Genomic DNA, 19,487 nt, shown 5'->3' on the forward strand with positions numbered 1-19,487 from the left:
CCCACCTGCCACTCAAGCGTGGGCACGCCCCACCGGCACCGCCTCCAAGCAGGGCGGCTCCGCCCGCCGTTCCGCCCGTGCATTCTGATTGGCCGCTATCACTGCCACTCGAGAGGAGCCTCCCGGGAGGGACGACTCCGAGCAGACCCAGGCGGGCAGCTCACGTGACCAACGCCAAGCTCACTGGTCCGACCGGAGGCCGCTCACCGCCAGCTCCCGCCTCCCCGCGAGAGCCCCGCCCCCTGTGCCGCCTTCAGGGACCGCCCTCTTAGCACCGCCCACTTCAGCCCCGTGGTCACGCCTCCCTGCCATGGCCCTATGATGATTGGCTCCCGCGCTTGCCGCTCACACCCCGTTACCCGTACTCGCGCCTCGCCCGTGCCCGGGGTGGCGCCCCCTGGCGGGGCTGGGCGGGCCGGGGCGGGGCCGGGGCCGGGGCCGGGGCCGGGGCCGGGGCCGGGCCGGGCCGGGCCGGGCCGCTGAGGACTTCGCCGGGGGCTCGGGCCGGGTTGAGAGGCCGCTCGCGCTCTGGGCGGGAAGGGCTGTGCGGAGCCGGTGCAGCCCCGGGGCTCGGGAAACCTGAGCCCAAGGGCTCTGAGCTGCGGCCGGAGCCGGGAGGTCCCACAGGCCCGGGTGTGCGGCCTGCGCAGCTCCGGTTGTGCTGAGGCCCGGCCCAGCCCAGCCCCAACGCGACGTGCGGGGCTGCTCCACCCCGCGGCCCGGCCCCCCCTCCCCCCCTCCAGGACGCGGTGGAGCGCGGACACGTGCGACCCTGCCAGCCCCGGCGGGTTCCGGTGGCCCTCGGGGTCTCCCCTGTATCGCCCAGTCCCTCCGGCCCGCGGTGCTGGCTGCGCTGCTCGGAGCCGCTGAGCAGCGTTTGTCCGGCTTTGCTGAGCTACGGGATGGACCCGGGGCTTTGTGGTCCTGCCCGGGGCAGGGAGCTGGGGGGCGGGGGGTCAGTGTGGGGGGGCTGTTGGGCCTTTCGTGTCAGCCGGGGGGTGGGGGGCTCTGGGGGTGTGCGGGCTCAGCTGCGGGCACCGCTGGCAGAGCAGAGCTGGGAGGGTGGGTCATTTAAATGGCAGGGGGGTCAAAAATGGTTACAGATGTCTGAAAAACAAGTGAAGAGAGGTGAGAGCAGGTTTTCGCTTCCCTGCCCAGCTGGCAGGTTGGTGGCTGAGGTTCTTTTGCATAACCTGATCCAGGCTTGTGTCTCCTGCCCCTCCGCTCATCGGGGGTCTGTGCTGGGCTTGCTCTTTGCCCTCTCTCAGCCCGGTGAACTGCTGGGCTGTGGCTCAGAGCGGGGATCCCATCCCACTTGGGAGGTGAATTTCCCACTGGGGCCTTTGCCAGAATTTGAACATTTCTGCAAAATATGGGCAAATCAGTATTTTTGCAGAGAGCCTGAGGACTCTCTGGGATTGCTCCCCAGTTAATCCCCAGGGGTCCCAAAGGGGGTTGTGCCAGCGGGTTCCTGGATCCTTAAAAACAGATCAAACAAAATCAGTGTCTTTGCTTTAGGTGGGGAGCAACTCTGCAAACCATCCCGTCTGCTGCTGCCAGGGGCGATGGGGCAATCTGGGAACAACTCTTTAGGATGTGGGTTGTCAGGAGCTCTTGTGCAAGCAATTCTGCCTGTGTAACTCACTTTTGTGGCTGACTTTTCAGCTGAAACAATTGCCATACAAGCACCTTCCTGGAGCTGCCTGGTCGGATGTTTGTGTGGTAGACCTTACCCGTCTCTGTGCCTTGGAGATCAGACTCACAGCTGCTGGGAAAGGGCCCACACTGTGCAGCTGGGCCATCTCCTCCCACCCCTGCTCCCTGTCTGCCTTCTCTCTAATGTACTTTCTGGAAACCTGCCTCCTTCCTTGCGGCTGGTCCCAGAGGAGGTTTAATGGGTTTAATTCAGCTGCTGTTACAGCGAGGTGATTAATAATTGAAGAAATGAAATAATTGCCGAATAGAGACAAGCAAAGAACAGAGGAGGGCGTTTGACAGAGGGCAGGAAGGTCCTTGTGTCTGGGGGCCTGGACCTCAGCCCCCCAGAGGGGCCGCAAGGCTTGTGTGACCTGCTCCTCGTGCTGAAGAGCAGAGTCATGTCTTCCTCTGCCATGGCCAGGGCTGACTGTCCACTGTGGGACCTGGGCTGGCCAACCGGGGACTCCTGTCTGGGCAGAAGCAGAGGAAGGTGGGTGGATACGGGCCAGAACGGGCTGTTTCTGCCGGCTGCTGCTGGATTCTCCAAGACACGGACTGTGACAGGATGGAGCTGGGATCCAGCCCACTCCACCATTGGCTGGCCCAGTCCACCCAGTGGCTCCCCTGGATTGCACCTTGGGGTCTGGTTGGCTCCTCTGCAGGGTTTTGAGAGGCTCCCTCCCGGTGGGACAATGTGCTTCATTTTTAGGCTGCTCTGCAGGGGTTTGGGGGCTGCTTCCTGGCAGGAGAGGCTGCCTTGCTTTGGGGCAGGTTGAGAGATGCTCTGCAAGAGGCACAGGGCTGTTGCTGTGTGAGGTTTGTTCTTGTGCCTCGAGTTCCATGGGGAGATGCTGGAGAAGGGCTGATGTGCAGGGAAGGTGGATTGGGCACCGGCTGGGGTTCATCTGCTTGGTTGCTCTGTGCTCCTCTCGCTCTTGTCCAAAGGGCTGGACTGCAGCCTGGAGGCAAAGGGCGAAGGGGGAGCCTGTGCTGGGGGTGTCTGACCTGTGTGGGGACAGAAACTCACTTCCCCAGTGCCACCCAGTCCAGTGCAGCTACTTTCACATTGCTTGGACAGGAGACCTTGGGCTGTGGAGCATGGTCACCTTTGCTTTCAGTAGCTACGTGGATTGTCTGCAGGATGGAGATCACGGGCCTGGTGGCTGCTGGGACATGCAGAGGATGCTGTGTCCCCTCTCTTCTTCCCTTCAGGCAGCATGTGGCACCCATCAGGTGCTGGCTCAGGCTGGGCAGGGGGACCAGCGGAGGTCCTTCCCCCATTCCAGGGCTCCGCAGGGCACCTTCCCCAGTGCTCACCCCAAACACCCCCACAGGGGTTGCTCCCTCTCCACCAGGATGTTGCTTTGCAGCTTGGTCTCAATCCAAAGGACCTGCAAGTGAAGAGGGAGAAGTGGCAGGAGGGGAGTCAGGAGGGGCTGTGTGCCCTGACCGGGGCTGGGGATGCTCTTTTCCCAGAGCTGGAGGCTCCTGTTTCCCCCCTGCCCAGCCAGAGCCGGGACAGCCCCAGGGTGCTGCCACGACTCCCCTCACCCCGCGGGCTGGCCTGGGCTCAGGGACAGCACAGATCACAGATCCCCCTTGTTCCTGCAGGAACACAGAGGCTCAGAGCGCAGCACAGTCCTTCCTCTGTTACCCAGCCGGATGCACCAGTGCCGGTGGGCGCAGGGCTCCGGGCAAACATCCTGCTCGCCTTTCCCTGCTGGAGGTGACCCCCTTCAGTCGCCCCTTCAGACACACCAGGGCACAGTCTCCTGAGCCCACCCAGCAGACGAGGCGACCCTGGAGGGCACATCACCTGGAAAGGTGTGCAGGGGAGGGCAGTGGCTGTGTTGAGCCTTCCACAAGTGCAATCCTGCAACCACAGACATAACCCTGCCCTGGTGACAGGGCTGTTTGCTCAGACCCTGGGACAAAAACATCCTGTGAGCCGAAGTGCCCATCTGGTGCAGGGAGAGGGTGCAGGGGGGTGGTCCAGACTCCATATGAGGGCGGCATCTGGAGTTCTGCGTCCAGTTCTGGGCTTCCCAGTTTAAGAAGGACAAGGAATTACTGGAGGGAGACCAGTAAAGGGCTGCAGAGGTACCGAGAGGTCTGGAACATCTTGTGAGGACAGGCTGAGAGAGCTGGGACTGTTGAGCTGGAGAAGAGAAGCTGAGAGGAATCTGATCAATGGGATCAATAGCTCAGAGTGGGTGTCAGAGGATGGACCAGACTCTGTTCAGTGTTTGCCATCTGCTGGAGAGCTTCCCCGTTGCATGGGCAGCAGGTCCAGCTGGAGCATCGCCCGGAGCCCAGCATGGGCCCTGGGGGTGACAACCTCGCCCAGGAAAGGCTGGTCTCTCGCATGGTAGGAAATGGTGAACTTGCTTTGCTTCTGTGTTATGAGGCAGTCTTGGGCTGCCAGGACGTGACCAGTGAGGAGAGGTTTTCTCTGTGTGACGTGGGGTGTGCAGGGTTGTGTGTGGGACCGGGGGCTGCGGGAAGGTGTGGACGGGAGAGCCAGTCTGTCCTTGTCAACCCATTACGGGATGAGCATAACCAAATGTTCACCAGTGCTCTTGTGGAGCATCTTATTGCAGCCCTTTGGTACTTAAAGGAGGCTGATAGGAAAGATGGGGACAGACTTTTGAGCAGGACCTGTTGTGATAGGACAAGGGGTGATGGTTTAAACTAAAGGAGGGAGATTCAGGCTGGACATGAGGAAGGAATTGTTGCCCTGAGGGTGGTGAGAGCCTGGCCCAGGTTGGCCAGAGAGGCGGTGGATGAACCATCCCTGGAGACATCCCAGGCCAGGCTGGACGGGGCTCTGAGCAACCTGAGCTGGTGAAGATGTCCCTGCTCATGGCAGGGGGGCACTGGGGGAGCTGGGAAGGGCCCTGCAACACAAACTGCTCTGTGATTGTCCATATTTTCTAGATTCCTGTAATCTCAGTCTCTGACTTGCAGACATCCCAGGTACCTCCATCTAAAGACAACAGGAGGCAGACTTCGCAAGGACAAAGTACCACTTCATGCCAAGTGCTCAGAAATGCCAGGTCCTGGGTCTCTCAAAGCCGGAACCCAGATGGTTTTGCTTTTGGTTTCTCAGAACCTCTGCTGCCGTAGCTAAACCAGCCCTGCCCAGTGCAGGCTGCTGGTGCTCGGTGCTCAGGGCAGCAGCAGGGAAACGCGTACGTACATGTGGCTGGAATTTGGCATCTGTCTGGGGATGTATTTCCACATTTCTGTGAGGGCCGCATCCTGATGCAGCCCCTGACCACTTCCCGCTCTTCAGGCTCTTGGTCCAAAAGCGGGGCTTTTTTGAGCACCCCAGATTTGTCTGGGAAGATGGCACAAACTGCAGCAGTATATTTCTGCTGTGTGCTTAGAAACGGTTGTCATCTTTCTGCTGACATTTACCGAAAATATTCATCTGGAGGCATATCCTGATATATAAATTTCAGTCCAGAGATTCCAATGCAGTTTCACAAGCTGCGCTGTGGATCTGACAATCCCGCGGGACCCGCTGTCCTAGGGAATCAGATATGAACAGTCTCGGGGTGTAGGCGAAGGGTCCCTCGAGCTCAGTGTCAGTGTATCCAGATGTGGCCACAGCAGATCCCTTGAAGAAAAGGCAAATACTTGTGCTGCCTCCCTTGAATGCACTCCCAGCCTCCAACCATTCTCGTTTACAAATCTCCCTGAGTTCGTCGCTTTGAAATCCAAGCCCTGGCTCAGACACATGGAAATTTCCTTGTGATCACCATGTCCCCTGGCAGGAGCTTCCCGTATAAAGAGCCTCTTCCTTCTGTTCCTTTTGAACCTGGCTGTTGCCAGCTTCATATGCTGGTTCATGGTTCTTGCTCTGGGAGAGACAGCAAATAATCACTATTTGTTCTTCTTTCTAGGCCACTCATTTTGCATTTTTCAATCAGATCCTGCCTGGCACGGTTCCCCTTCCCATGCTGGAAAGTCTTGATCCCTCTGGGGGATCTCATCTGAGATCTTGCTTGTCCTGGGAGCTGCACCACCCTGTGCTCACTGGCTGCACCCGTCACTCTATTTCCAGCTGATTTGCTCCCAGTTAAAACCAGCGTTTCCCATATGGGTGATCTGGCAGCTCCCAGGGGCTGTGAGAACGTGATCCCGAGACACGGCTCCAAGCGAAGAGCCGATGTGGTGGAGCCGCTGCCTCCAGAGCTAAGAAAAGACTCCTCCTGCATCCCAAATCTCTTCGGGTGGTGAATCCAAAGATACCATGTGTGGTTTCTATCGAAAGCTGAAATGCACCATAAGGCAGAGGTTTCACAGACTCCGTAAATAGCTACTATTTAGGATGTATGATATGGAGGAGGCTTTAGAAATCAAAATATTTAGAGATTTGCATTATTTGTCTTGGCAGGAAGGAGCAGCTGAGACTGAAATACAAAATCTTCCTTCAAGAAAGGAACAGAGGGGAGGAAAACAGTGAATAGGGGGAATAACAGAAGTGTCAAAACCTCCAAGAATTCCTTTTGCGATGAATGGGAGCAGGAGATACAGCCTGGTGTATCTGAAAGGAGAGAGAATTCATTGAAAATGTCTAGGCGCATTTATATTCCCGATAGAAAATATTGATTTTTAAGAATGGATTTGACATTTCCATCAAACCCATATTTGAATATTGCGAGAACATCCAGAACACTCAGCTAAAAGCAGCACCAAGCTGGGCTGTGTTGGTGTGAGCTGCATCAGCCAGGACATCTCCAGCTCATCCCTCAGCCTGTTCTCCTCCTCTCAGGTTTATTCTCGTCCCTGTGTGGTGATGTGTAACAGGAACGTTAAGATGGGTCTGAATGGGTAATGTGTGCGAATGTTGGGTGTGAAAGCACCAGTAGAAATGCAGAAGCAGGGCTACCAGAGCGGCAGACCTTGGTGGTACCTGGGTGAGCAGGTCATGAGCGCATCATGATCATCTCCTCTCGGTCTGATGTCAATCTCATCTCTCCATGTGGTTCCCCAGCCTGTTGCTCGGGCAGACCCGTCTCCCCCAGCCTCAATCTGCCGTCTGCTGCCTCAGGGGGGGTGTCAGTCTTGGGCTGATATCTTGGGCACCTCAAGCTGTCGTGTCTCTTGTCTCAGGCTGAACGTCCGTCACTTGTGCATGGCCAGTCCTGTGGGGACAGGGGTGTGCAAGGGACCTGTGTGGTCCAGGCAGCTCCTGCCCATGCACCCAGCTTCACCTACACCTTCTTAGGGCAACGGAGCTGGTGATGGGCTGGAGCACAAGTGTGATGGGAGTGGCTGAGGGACCTGGGGGGTTCAGCTGGAGAACAGGAGCTGAGGGGAGACCTTCTGATCTCTGAACTGCCTGAAAGGAGCTTGGAGCCAGGGGGGTCGGGCTCTGCTCCCCAGGAACAAGCGCGTGGATGCGTGGTTGGGAGGGGAAGTAAATGGACGGAGAAAAATATCTCTGACTTGCAGGGGTCAGTGCACACAGGGAATTCTTGTGGCTTGGCTTGTCCCATGCAGCTCCCAAAAATGCCCAGGGCAGCTTCCTTCTCCATCTGAGACCAAACCCCAACATGGTCCCCGTGGTCCCCCCTGCAGCCTTCCATTACTTGGTCTGGGGTCGCAGAGGGACATGTGGCATCCATCTTCCCTCTCCCCACGGTGCCCCGAGCTCTGCCCAGGTTTCTCTGCAATGTCTGGTGGCTCCCAGCCGCTGGCTGCTGCCTCGGCCACCACCTTTCCCTGAGGAGCTGCATTGCAGCGAGCAGGAGAGGGCAAAGGGAGGCAGTGGGTGGCTTTGGAGTGCAGAGCAGCACAAGGAGGAGAGCAGGGAGGAATGTCACCTCCCCCAACAGCTGACCTAGAGCAAGGATGGAGCCATGATGAACAGTCTGGCATCTTTCCAACACTCTGGCATCTCTGCCGTGATGGTCAGGGCTGCAGAACAGACCTCCGAAAAACCCCTGAGTGAGGGGAAGGGCTGGGCTGTGTTGGAGGGTGTTGGGCTCTTCTCCCAAGGACAGGATGAGAGGAAACGGCCTCAAATTGCACCAGGGGAGGTTGAGGTTGGATGTGGGGAACAATTTCTTCCCCAAAGGGCTGTGGGGCATTGGAACAGGCTGCCCAGGGCAGTGCTGGAGTCACCATGCCTGGAGGTGATGCGCTAGTCGCTGTGGGTGAATTGTCCCCACTTTTTGATGCAGATATTCTAGGAAACATGCGTGTGTGACATTCTGGTCATTCTCCATCCGTTGCCATCATGTGCCTTCCAGGCAAAAGGTCCTTCTGCTAATCTTCTGAATCGCTGCTTTGAGGTTCTCTACAGAATCCTTTGGTCAGGGGGAAGGAAAGGAGAACTCATATCCTGTTCTCTATCATTTCTGGTATCTTATCGTTATATAATACGCCATGTCAGGGTGCTGCTCTCATTGAGGTTCCGAGCACTGCCCTTCGTGGCACCCTTGACACAGCACTTCTTCCATTGTGTCATGCGTTTCAGCAACGCTTCCGGCGTGTTCCGTCCTCGCTCACCATCTCCCTCTATAAAATGGGATGAACCTGGGGACCCCACAGCAGGCACGGCGAGGAGCTCTGCTGCAGTCCAGCCTGACTCCTGCAGTTCATCTCCACCCAACAGGAGCATGGAAGCCTCCAGAGCTGCCCTTGCTGTGCTTTTTGTGGCTGTCCTCTGCTACCAGGTCTCCTCTTCTACACGTGAGTCCAAGCTCTCCTCTCCTCTCCGAGGAGCTCTCTCCTCTTTCTTTCTGCTGTATAAGGTCTAGTAATGCTTGGCAGCTCTTCCCTGCAAGCATGGGCTGTGGGAAGGAGAGGCACGTCTTGCTGCTCACTGGCTTCCTGAGGGAAGGATGGCAGCGGTGCCCATGGTGGGAGCAGCACCTTCCCCAGCAGGGATATTCTGGTCTTCTGACCTTCCTTCTCCCTACTGGTGCTTTTTCTGGCCTGGTTTAATCAGAAAACTTCTCTTCCAGTTTCTGTCAACTTTTCTGGTCCCTGCTGTGTTCAATACCTCACCAAAGCGCTTCCCTGGAGCCGTGTGCGGGGACATGAGCACACGGGCAGCCACTGCCCCGAGCCCGCCGTGATGTGAGTAGATCTGCCCAAATCCTGGGGGTGCTGCTCGACTGAAGGGTGGCAGCGCCAGGAAACCTCATGTCACCCCCCATCCTGGCAAGGGAAAGCACCAGGCTGGGCTCTCCCAGGTTAGAACAGCCTGGAAACATCTCAGAGGCCAATCCCACATCTCAGGCAGCTGGTTTCTGGACCGCTGTACTAGAGCTGAGCTGAAAGAGCTTCTGCTGGTCACCCCCTCATCGTCAGAGAGCGGGACCCAGGCAGGACGGTGTCCTGGCTGCAGTGGGCATGCCGGGGATGAAGTGGCGTAAACGGCAGAGAACAGGACACCTGCAGTGACATTGAGCCAGCCTCTCACCCCGTGTTTCCCTGCAGCTATAGGAGGGTCTGGTTTGGTGGGTTCACCACGGCAAGGAGCAGGTGGTCTCCTCTCCTCAACTGGATGTCTTTCTGCAGATTTGTCACAAAAGCAGACAAAATGGTCTGTGCCAAACCCAGTGATAAGTGGGTCCAGGACCTCGTGAAGCACCTGAAGGACAAGGCAGGCAGTGGATGAGCAACGCCCTGCTCCCTCCAACATGAGCTCTGCAAGGACCTTCTCTCGTGGGCACCTCCAAGATGCAACCTTCTTTTCTTACTACCCATGATTTTGGCACATTATTTAATACACTCTTTAAGTCTTTTATTTAAGCTTACACAAAGGTTTTTTTAATTTATTTGGCATTTTCAGTGAAACTTTTCATTCTAATTTGTACTGATTGTCTTGAAGTTATTTTTGTATAATAAAAAGGAGCAAAACCTGCAGCTTCTCGCACTGGCTCTTGAGATGCTTCAGAGGCCGTGGTGGACAGCGGTGGCTGGGCAGGGGTCTGGGCTGGCACTGGGTGGGTGTGCGGGTGGCCCTGGCTGCCCCCAACCCCTCTGTGCTGCACCCCCCGGTGCTCCCCTGCCCGCTCCCGGGGCTGTGGGCAGCTGCCCACGCCTCTGCCGGCCCTGCCCGACCTCACGGCTCTGTGCTGGGTCCGTGTCACGGGGGCGTTTCGGCGTGGTGGGGTCACCGAGCTCAGGCACTGGGCAGGCAGTGCCGGGGCTCCCGCTGCAACCGGGGGCTGCTCGGCTCAGCAACACCAGAGACAACCCCATCTCCTTTGCCAGCCCGGTGCCCGGGGTTATCTACTGCCACAGATTATTTCTGGCACTTCCTAATTTGTCCCGCTCTCCAGACAAGTTTTTCTTTCACTTTGACACGCAGGCCCGGAGGAAGTCGCAGGCAGCCCTTAGGGTGGTGCAGCTGTCCCGGCCACGCTCCTCCCCTCGGGGCTCTCATGGTGCTGCCTCGCCGGGAGCCGGCCCGCAAGCCTGCCCGCAAAGCCTGCCCTTGAACCGGCCTGCGAGCCGGCCTCTACTGGCTGACCCCGGGGGAAGGAATCGCCCGGCCAGGCCGCGGTGGCCACCATGTCACTGGCGGGTGCCCTGGAGCGGCTGCAGGAGGAGGCCATCTGCCCCATCTGCCTGGAGTACATGAGCGAGCCCGTCAGCATCGACTGCGGCCACAACTTCTGCCGGGGCTGCATCGCCAAGCACTGCCAGGAGAAGGGTCTCTGGTCGGACGGGCCGTTCTCCTGCCCGCAGTGCCGGGCCTCCTGCCACCGCAGCGGCTTCCGACCCAACCGCCAGCTGGCCAACATCGTGGAGAGCATCCGGCAGCTGGGGCTGCGGGGCGGCACGGGGACGGAGCCGGGGACCCCGCTCTGCGCCCAGCACGACGAGCGCCTCAAGCTCTTCTGCGAGGAGGACGAGGAGGCCATCTGCGTGGTGTGCCGGGAGTCCCTGCACCACCGCCCGCACACCGTCTACCCCATCGAGGAGGCCGCGCAGGTGTACAAGGTAGGGGAGGCTGGGGGTGCCGGAGTCCCTGTCCTTTCCTGGTGCACCCTGGGCACTGCGGTGACGGGGGATCGGGTGCTGGGACGCCACTGCCCCGCTCCCAACAGCCCCGGAAAGCAGAGGAGGGGGTGGCAGAGAGTGGCACCCATTGCAGGGACCCTCTGGCTTCCTAATTGTGGAGTTACCCAGGTGCACCCCCATGCCGCTGGGTGCACAGCAGCAGCCTGGCTCCCTGCCCCCCATGGCCCCCCTGGAGAAGGGCGACGGTGGGTGCTGCCCTGGGGAAGTTTTGCCCAGTGGAGGGGTTCACCCAAACCCCGTGTCCCAGCGATGCTCCGGGCAGCACATCGCCAGCCGCCCCGTGCCCTGGTGTTGTGGGGACGCATCGCTTTGCTCTCCAAAACCTAAGAACTGTGAAAAATACAGAGAAAACCGGAGGAGCGTGGAGAGGGTTAACGCTGCGAGGGGAGTGAAGAGCGCAGCTGCTGGGCTCGGGTGCCAGGGCTGGCAGCGCCTGGCACGGGGTGACCGTCCCCTGGCTGCCCGCTGGCACCGGCCGGCCCGGCACAGGGGACCCGGCCCAACTGCGGCGCTCGGCGGGTGCTGCTGGGCGAGCTGAGCCTGTTCCTTTGATTTTCAGGTCAAACTCCAGAAATCCCTGGAGCACCTTTTGAAGGAAGCAGAGGACGTGAAGAAGCGTGAGTCAGCGGAAAGGATGAAAACCCAGGAGTGCAAGGCAGGTGCCTGGCTTAATTCTTAAAGAATGAGCTTCAGAGATATCGGCAATTAAAAAACAAACAAACAACAACCCTGAATCATCTTGTCTGAGGCCATGGATTTGGCATAGCCATCAGGATGGGACGTGTTCACGTCCTGTGCTGTATGGAGAACCCGTGCTGGAAATCCGGCTCAGTGGCTGGTGCAGCTCTATAAAAAAATGAGAGCTTTGCAAAGATCAGCACGCCAGCTTCCCCGAAATCACGGGCGTTTGTGTGCCGGTTGAACAAATAGATATTGGATATTTTTTATTTGCCTTTTGTTTTGCAACCTGTGTTTAGTTACAAGCCAGGCATGAGCCATATGGTGAGTTCTGCCCCACAGCAATAGGGACTAGGAATGTTTTCATTAAAAAAGAAGAAAAGCTGAATTACTGCGCCTCTGCCTAACTCCAGGCAATCCCAGGAGAGTAGAAACAGCTGCATTTCATGTCCCTCCAGGCTGGAAGCTGGAAAGTAAAAGTAACTACAGGAAAGGAAACGAAACTACTGGGCTGAGTTATCCAGCCCCCAGCTAGAGCTGATGATTAATCAGCCTTGGCATGAGAACAGGTTTCTCTGCGCTCCCCTAGGTATTTGCTGCAACCTGGACAAGTGGGTGTCAGGTTTTTGGGGTGCTCCTGCGTGCTCACGATCCCCCGCAGGGCTGGGATGGGGCTGGGGGTGGTGACAGCTCGTGTCATTCTCCCCCGCACGCCTGAGTCAGGGCGCGGGGGCTGCGGCTCCGCTGCCTCCAGGTTCCCCCGGCCTGGCGCTTTTTGAGTAAAAACAAAATGAATTCCCTTAGTGAGCAGTGGGGGAAATGTCTGCAGTCATCCAGCCTTATCAAACCTTAATCACTCAAGTCCAAGAAATCACGTGCTTGGACAGAAAAGTAGATGCAGTTCAGTTTCCTTTTGTTTATCTTCTGTGTTGTGAGGTTTTGTGGCTAAATGGAGCTTGTTTTCCTGGAGCTTCACATTTCTATCAAAGTGCCAATATTCAGGGCTCAGGTGAAAAACCCTCAAGCATGGCAGGCCCTGCCTGTTGCTGGCTGTGGTGAGAGCTCTCGGACACCCGCAGGGTCCCCCCCGCTCCCCGTTTCCGTCTCTCCCCACCCCCGGGGCGTCTTCCGCCTGCTCCCTTTGCTGCGGGTTCTCCCAGGGTTTCCTCCGGGCTGCCTGAGCGGCGGGTTAGCCTGGATCTGCCTGGAGGGACAAGTGTACCACATCTAACAACAGCCGACCCCAGCGCCTGACGGCGTCTCCTTGCAGCCCATCATTAGACATCTGAGGTACAGCTGAGCAGAAGTGCCCCGGGCAAGGTCCTACAGCTGGTAAACAGAGGATGTGGAGTGGGACCCGGGCGAGGTGAAAGCGCAGCAATGAGCCTCCGGCTCTTTTTTAAAATAGATGTGCTTATCAAAAAAATGTGGTGGTTTCCCAAAGCCTGATGCTGGGCATGGATGCTGGAGCATCCGTCTCCATCTCAGCTGCCTGGCTAACGTTGCCCCTTTTCACCCCATCTATCTTCTCATCGCAAGGAGACGGTGAAGAAAAAGCGGGAGAGGATTGTGAGTGAGTTCGGGAAGCTGCATCGGCTGCTGGCTGATGAGGAGAAGCTGCTGCTTCAGAAGCTGGAGGAGGAGGAGAAGCGGATTCTGCTGATGATCAATGAAAACCTGGCCAGGCTGGTGGAGCAGAAGTTCTTGCTGGAGGAGCTGATCCTGGAGATAAAGGAGAAGACCCAGCAGCCGGCTGATGGGCTGCTTAAGGTCAGGCTATGCCACCAGCTCCCCTAACTCAGCCCCCAACCCTTTCAGTCTGGGCAGGTGGCCGGAGCTGGGCTGGCTGGTGGGCACGAGGCTTTGGAGCCCCACACCCAAAATGGTTTTTCGCTTCTCCCTCTAGGACATGAAAAGCATCCTGAGCAGGTGGGTACCTGTGCTTGTTCCTCCTACTGTCCTGGCTGCCTCCAGGCTCTAAGATGTTCGTGTCTGCTCCACACCAGCCACCCCGTCCTCACTGCCCAGAGCCTGTTTTGGTCCTTCCTGGGACTGACAAAGGGACCGAGACCAGTGGTGGCTGGAGAAGAGATTCCATCCTCCTCTTCCAGGACCCCAGAGCCAAAGTCTGTCCCCATCTTTCTTATGGCACCTTTTAAGTCCGGAAAGACCACGATAAGGTGTCCCCGGAGTTTCTCTTCTCCAGCTGAACACCCCAGCTCTCTCAGCCCGTCCTCCCAGCAGAGCTGTTCCAGCCTCGGATCATTCCTGTGGCTCCTCTGGCCCCTCTCCATGCTGGCTTGGCCTTGCTCCCTCCTTCCCAGGGACTGGCACCACAGCTCCCACATTGTTTAGCTCTGGTCCCATCAGGGTTGCTGATAAGCCAGCGCTTATCTCTGGTGCTCTTCACAGAGCTCAAGGGAGGGAGTGCACCTGTGCAGCGACAGAAAGGCTTTAACTCCCCGCAGCAGGAGACCGACTGTGCTCTGGGCTCTGGGTACGGCCCATGGGCATCGCTCTCCTTACAGGTGTGAGGAGGTGAAGTTCCAGGCCCCCAAGGCTGTGTCCATGGCCCTGAAGGAAGACTACAGCATCCCCGAGCGCTGCCTGGGCATGAGGGACATGCTGAAGAACTTCAAAGGTAAGGGGGCTGCTCTTGTGCCAGCTCCTGGCCTCTGATCTGGTTTCATGGTGGAGAAACCTTCCTTGTTCTGGTCTTGGATGAGTTGTGAGCTGACCCTGAAGCCCAGGAGGCCACTCAGGAGTTCCAGGCTCTGTGTTACCCTCGAACTCTTGCTTTCAATGTTGACTGCTCCCAAAGCTGTGCCGGGGGCTGCAGAGCCGCCCTTGTTCTGATCCTGCTCTGCAGCCAGATGCCAAACATTTTGCTGTGGTTTGTGGTTACCGTGATTTTCTGTATTGTGAAAAACCAGGGGCACACACAAATAAATATGACACGTAGGAAGATCTGGAAGAGACTGGCAGCCAGGTCGCAGGCACCTGCTTGTGTCCACACCTGCAGACCACTGATCTGTCCCTTCTCTCACTCCAGTGGACGTGACGCTGGACCCTGAGACAGCGCACCCCGAGCTCACCCTGTCTGAGGACCGCAAGAGCGTGCGGCGCGGGAGCAAGAAGCTGCTTCTGTCCCTCTTTGAGAACCCCAGGAGGTTCAGCACCGCTCCGGTGGTGCTGGGAAGTCAGGTCTTCTTCTCGGGCCGCAGATACTGGGAGGTGCAGGTGGGAGACAAGCCCGAGTGGGGCTTGGGGCTGTGCCAGGAGTCCGCCAGCCGGAAAGGCAACGTCCTCTTCTCCCCAAACAACGGCTACTGGGTGCTGCGGCTGCACAACAACGGCAACTACGAGGCCCTCACGTCACCCATCTCCCCTCTGACCCTCAGCGTGAGACCCCGGCGCATTGGGATCTTCCTGGACTATGAGGCAGGAGAAATCTCCTTTTACAATGTGAGCGACCGCTCCCACATTTACACCTTCACCGACAAGTTTTCAGGGAACCTCCGGCCTCTCTTCTTCCTGGGTGCCTTTTTGGGGGGCAGAAATGCAGAGCCCTTGGTGATCTCCTGGGTCAGGGACACACAGGGAACTGGGTGCATTGTCCTGTGACGGCGGCTGCCCTGGTGGGCAGAGACCTGGGAGCCCAACCAACTCCTCCCATGAGTGGGACAGCATCAGGGAAACAGCTGTGTGCCTTGGTGAGCATCATGGCAGGGTCCCCCTGTGCTCCTGGGGTGACCCACCAAGTGTGACACCACCCCATGCCCTGTCTGTGCAGTGGGAACATGCCATAACCCACTGTGCCACCAGTGGGGACCCCGCTGACCACCGCTGTCCTGCCGCTCACCTCACGGGCTGCTGGAGAAGGGTGGGCACCCAGCCTGCTGCGTAGTGCTGATGTTGGTGTGAATTGTGCTGGAACAAAGCAATAAAGGGTTGGTTTGGGCAGCCTTGTGTGATTAGCAGTGTGGTTTTGTGGTGCGGCCATCCCTGCTCATTAGGCTCAGCTAATCCATAGCATCTCAGGGCAAAGGGTGCTGCTACACCTGGTCCTCTCCAGCACAGAGAGGGTCCTCGAGGGATCCCGTTGTGCTGTCAGCAGGACATCGCAGCAAGCTGGGCACCCGCTGGGCAGGGACTTGGTGGTGGCAGCTGCCTGTGTGGTTGACCACGCTTCCGCCTGGTCGTTCTGGGTGAGGGCAAGGGGACATCTGTAGGGCTGTGGGTGCTGCTGAGCTGGTGGCTCCTGGGCTACTCCCTCTTGTTCCCTGAGAGTGAGGTCTGTGTGTAGACAAGGTTCTTAGGGACATGGGTTAGTGACATTGCTGGGTTAACTGTTGGACTCGATGATTTTGAAGGTCTTTTCCAACTGTGGTCACCTCCAGGCTGGGCAGGTCCAGCCTCTCCACCTCCCCTCACTAGCCCCATGGGTGGCAGATCTCCAAGCGTTGCACACCAGGACGGGTACGCCAGGGCCTGCAAAACCCAGGGAAAGAAAAATTTCCCAGCATTTGCTGGTGTCTCCAAAGGTCACCTTCGGTCTCTCCATCCTCTGGGACATCCTCCCTTCTCCTCAGGCTGTACTGCAGCCCCAGCCTCTTGCCTCAGCAGCTGGCCACCGTGTCGCTGCAGAAAAAGCTCTGAGGTCTTTAGGCTCAGCACTGGCATCAGCCAGTCCTACTCAGCACAACTTCTCTGGGGATGCCCCAAATGGTGCTTTAGGAATCTCCTAGTGGAAAATGATGCTGGACCTGAGGCAGCGGTTCCTCTCACCTGAGTTTTGTTGTGTTTTGTGGAGTCCCACTCTCCTCCCTCCAGCTGCAGGGTCTTTATTTTGGGGGCTGCATGGCAGAGAGGACAGACCAGCCAGAAGAGCCGGGTCCCAGCTTTGCCGTGTCCCAGGAAGGAGAAGATCAATGGATCTTGGTGGGTGCTGCAGATCATTGACCTCCATGGAGATCATGCAGAGGCAGTTTATGGAGCCTGAGAAGATAAGAAAGGAGATGAGGAAAGGACATGAACTTTGAGGTCTTGACAGAGGGCTGGAAGCAGAGGCAGTTGTGGGGGTAAATGGTGAGGACAGCCTTGAAAACCTGTTGTGCAGGGTGACAGCTGGGAACGGACCGGGATAAATGTCACTGAACGGGGCGGGAGGAGGTGGTGGGATGGAAACTGTCCAGGAGGCAAGAGCAATCTGACCGCAGCAAGGTGACAGACGAGTGGCACTTGCTGCAGCGCCCGAGGCACAAAGAGTGTTTCCAGAAGAGGCGGGAGGAAGTGCAACAGTTCAGAGACCTTGCAAACCGGGGGAAGACATGAATGAGCAGAAAGGATGTGAACTCACCCCGATGCGCCAGCCAAAGCGTTCCTAGAAATCCTGAATCTGCCTCTCCCGGGAAGGAGACTAAAGGTTGAAGGCATGAGATAGCCCTGAATATGCTATAAATTTGTCCCTCTGGTGAACTGTGCACATCACCTGCAACTACGAAACTGCTTGAGGCAGATCCCAGTCAGCCCTGAAATGCCCAGACTGGTTGGCAATGGGCAACGAGAGAAAAGCCAGGAGCACTGGGACCTGCTGACTTAGAGCTAAAGCTGCTCCGAAAGCTGATTGCAAACAAGTTTTCTGTTTAAGTCATGACAAACCAAGCTCATCCCTCTCCCCAGTGGAAATGCATTTATTGCCTGGCTCTGTCCTCCACACAGATCCTTCCCAGCAAGGACCAGGTCCTGCTAGGAGCATCCACCTCAGCCATGAGGGACGTCTGCCCGGCACAGCGCAGTCTGACCCGAGAACCTGGGTCTTCCCGCAAGCTCTCCTGCCCCAAGCAAGCTGGTGACCCTCACACGGCATCATAAGGTTATTTATTGCCAAAGAGACTGACCTGTATGTACCAAGCTCATCACAGTCACTCCATTTCCACTTGATTTCTTTATGTTGAAGGAAAATGAGCATATACATAGCTGAGGGACCTGGGGGGTTCAGCTGGAGAACAGGAGCTGAGGGGAGACCTTCTGATCTCTGAACTGCCTGGAAGGAGCTTGGAGCCAGGGGGGTCGGGCTCTGCTCCCCAGGAACAAGCGCCAGGAGCAGAGGAAACGGCCTCAAGTTGCGCCAGGGGAGGTTGAGGTTGGATCTGGGGAACAATTTCTTCCCCAAAGGGCTGTGGGGCATTGGAACAGGCTGCCCAGGGCAGTGCTGGAGTCACCATCCCTGGAGGGTTGGACAGACGGACATGAGGTTCTCAGGACATGGGGCAGTGCCAGGGGTGGGTTATGGTTGGACTCGATGATCTTGAGGGGCTTTTCCAACCAAAACAAATCTATGATTCTATACATTTTGCAGGGACATTTTGGGTTGAGACAGTCTCTTGCAGTGGTGGGTCCCAGGACTGATCTGCTCAAGGTTTCACTGATGTCAGTGATCCCTGGGGATACCAGGTCTGGCAGAATGGCCATGGGCTGGGGTTGGGTGATCAGTGAGTTGTTGTTCTGAGAAATCAATAGATTTATGTCCCATTTTTAGGTTTTGGATCCTGGGCCAGTTTGGTCACCCAGAGGAACTGATAAGATCCCTGATAAGATTTTCCACAGCAAAACTTACGGTTTTGTGGTTTTAGAAATGTGCTTTCTCAACATATGTTATAGTTTTTCTTTCTCTTCTAGTGTAGTGGAAAATGCTTTGTCATCTTAGAGGGATGTGAGTCGTTGTCTGCGTCTTTCTAAGAACTGAGCAGAAATGTTCTTTTGGGTCCTCATTGGCACTTCTGCCTTCTGTTGTCTGTTACAGGGAAAGTGACAGCCAGGAACGATTTCTAGCATAATACTCTGTGTCTCCCTCAGCCCTGGAAGTCTGGGTTTATTGCTACTTTAGGGGAAAAAAAATCTTTTGTTTGCAGTATGCAAACCCATCCACTTTTATGTGCCTTTTTGGGTCCAGACCCCCAGAAGAGACACCATCGCCCATCTTGGTGTCTCTGGGAAGAGCCATTTCAGCTGGAGGATGGAGCCTCCTCCCTCTGGCCCCTGGGATGCAGGGGAGGCACAGAGCCGGCACTGCTGAGCACGTGGGTGTTTTCCCTTCAGGGTGTCTGATTCCTCTCTGAAAAAGTGGAGATGTAAAAGCTGCCAGACCATGAGCCTCGATTGCCTTCAATTCATAATCAGCACAGCTCAGCTCCTTGTTCTGTGTGATGCCAGACTCTGATCCCCATCTCCCGTGGCTGTCATACCTCAAAATGCCTACAGACACACCAGGGTGATATAAACAATACATATATAGAGACGTGCATGTGTATTGTAATAATGATGTTATTCTTATCACAGTAATGATTTTATTTTTTTTCACAGTTAGGATTTCCCAGGGCTTTCATTAAAAATATTTACTTTTATACAGATGCACAAAATACTCAGTAAATACCACAGTCTGTTTTCAGGATGAATCTCTCTTTTAATAGTTTACAAATTCTGAAACCCTTGACACCATTGCTCTTGTCATGGTCTAAATCCAGAGGAAACCCCCTGCAAGGCACCATCCTCTTGGGTCCCATCTGCTGCCTCGGGCTCAGTGCCCTTCTTGTGTTCCCCTGCCCCATCTCCAGCGGGTGCTCCCTGAGCATCCTGTGAGGCTGTTTCTGGGAGGGATGAGCATCATGATCAGCCCCTGAGACCCACACACCAGCACCAGGTTATCCAAGGGCTGTATGGTGTGGGAGTTTTCTTGCCTCAGCTCTGGCAACAAAATCAGTCCCAAATAGCTGCATCAATGTATATGGACACCTCAGATCCTGGTGGCAGTTTTGGGCCCCTCATGCCAAGAAAGGCCTTGAGGTGCTGGAGCGAGTTGAGAGAAGGGAACGGAGCTGGTGAGGGGCTGGAGCACAAGTGTGATGGGAGCGGCTGAGGGACCTGGGGGGTTCAGCTGGAGAACAGGAGCTGAGGGGAGACCTTCTGATCTCTGAACTGCCTGAAAGGAGCTTGGAGCCAGGGGGGTCGGGCTCTGCTCCCCAGGAACAAGCGCCAGGAGCAGAGGAAATGGCCTCAAG

The 19,487-nt window shown here is 56.8% G+C and overlaps 2 protein-coding genes across 2 annotated transcripts; both read left to right on the plus strand.

Moving 5' to 3' along the window:
• Window positions 1-1,053: 1,053 nt before the first annotated feature.
• Window positions 1,054-9,585, plus strand: LOC136109879 (C-C motif chemokine 4 homolog). Its single transcript, XM_065852857.2, has 3 exons — window positions 1,054-8,403; window positions 8,679-8,793; window positions 9,238-9,585. Exons 1-3 carry the CDS (start codon window positions 8,178-8,180, stop codon window positions 9,335-9,337), a joined length of 441 nt encoding a protein of 146 aa, XP_065708929.1. The 5' UTR covers window positions 1,054-8,177; the 3' UTR covers window positions 9,338-9,585.
• A 306-nt stretch (window positions 9,586-9,891) lies between these two features.
• On the plus strand, window positions 9,892-15,204 carry LOC136109876 (E3 ubiquitin-protein ligase TRIM39). Its single transcript, XM_065852851.2, has 6 exons — window positions 9,892-10,668; window positions 11,309-11,404; window positions 12,967-13,197; window positions 13,334-13,356; window positions 13,956-14,068; window positions 14,480-15,204. The coding sequence occupies exons 1-6, from the start codon at window positions 10,237-10,239 to the stop codon at window positions 15,049-15,051; spliced, it is 1,467 nt and encodes a 488-aa protein (XP_065708923.1). The 5' UTR covers window positions 9,892-10,236; the 3' UTR covers window positions 15,052-15,204.
• Window positions 15,205-19,487: the final 4,283 nt, after the last annotated feature.

This window comes from Patagioenas fasciata, chromosome 19, assembly GCF_037038585.1.
Source record: "Patagioenas fasciata isolate bPatFas1 chromosome 19, bPatFas1.hap1, whole genome shotgun sequence".
Taxonomy (NCBI): Eukaryota; Metazoa; Chordata; class Aves; order Columbiformes; family Columbidae; genus Patagioenas; species Patagioenas fasciata.

Bases quoted from the DNA above. Each gene is read 5' to 3' on its own strand.
- LOC136109879 (XM_065852857.2), top strand. From the start codon at position 8,178: ATGCGTTTCAGCAACGCTTCCGGCGTGTTCCGTCCTCGCTCACCATCT. The intron at 8,404-8,678 runs GTGAGTCCAAGC...CTTCTCTTCCAG, and splicing joins CCAGGTCTCCTCTTCTACAC to TTTCTGTCAACTTTTCTGGT. The intron at 8,794-9,237 runs GTGAGTAGATCT...GTCTTTCTGCAG, and splicing joins TGCCCCGAGCCCGCCGTGAT to ATTTGTCACAAAAGCAGACA.
- LOC136109876 (XM_065852851.2), top strand. From the start codon at position 10,237: ATGTCACTGGCGGGTGCCCTGGAGCGGCTGCAGGAGGAGGCCATCTGC. The intron at 11,405-12,966 runs GCAGGTGCCTGG...TCTCATCGCAAG, and splicing joins TGAAAACCCAGGAGTGCAAG to GAGACGGTGAAGAAAAAGCG. The intron at 13,198-13,333 runs GTCAGGCTATGC...TTCTCCCTCTAG, and splicing joins CGGCTGATGGGCTGCTTAAG to GACATGAAAAGCATCCTGAG.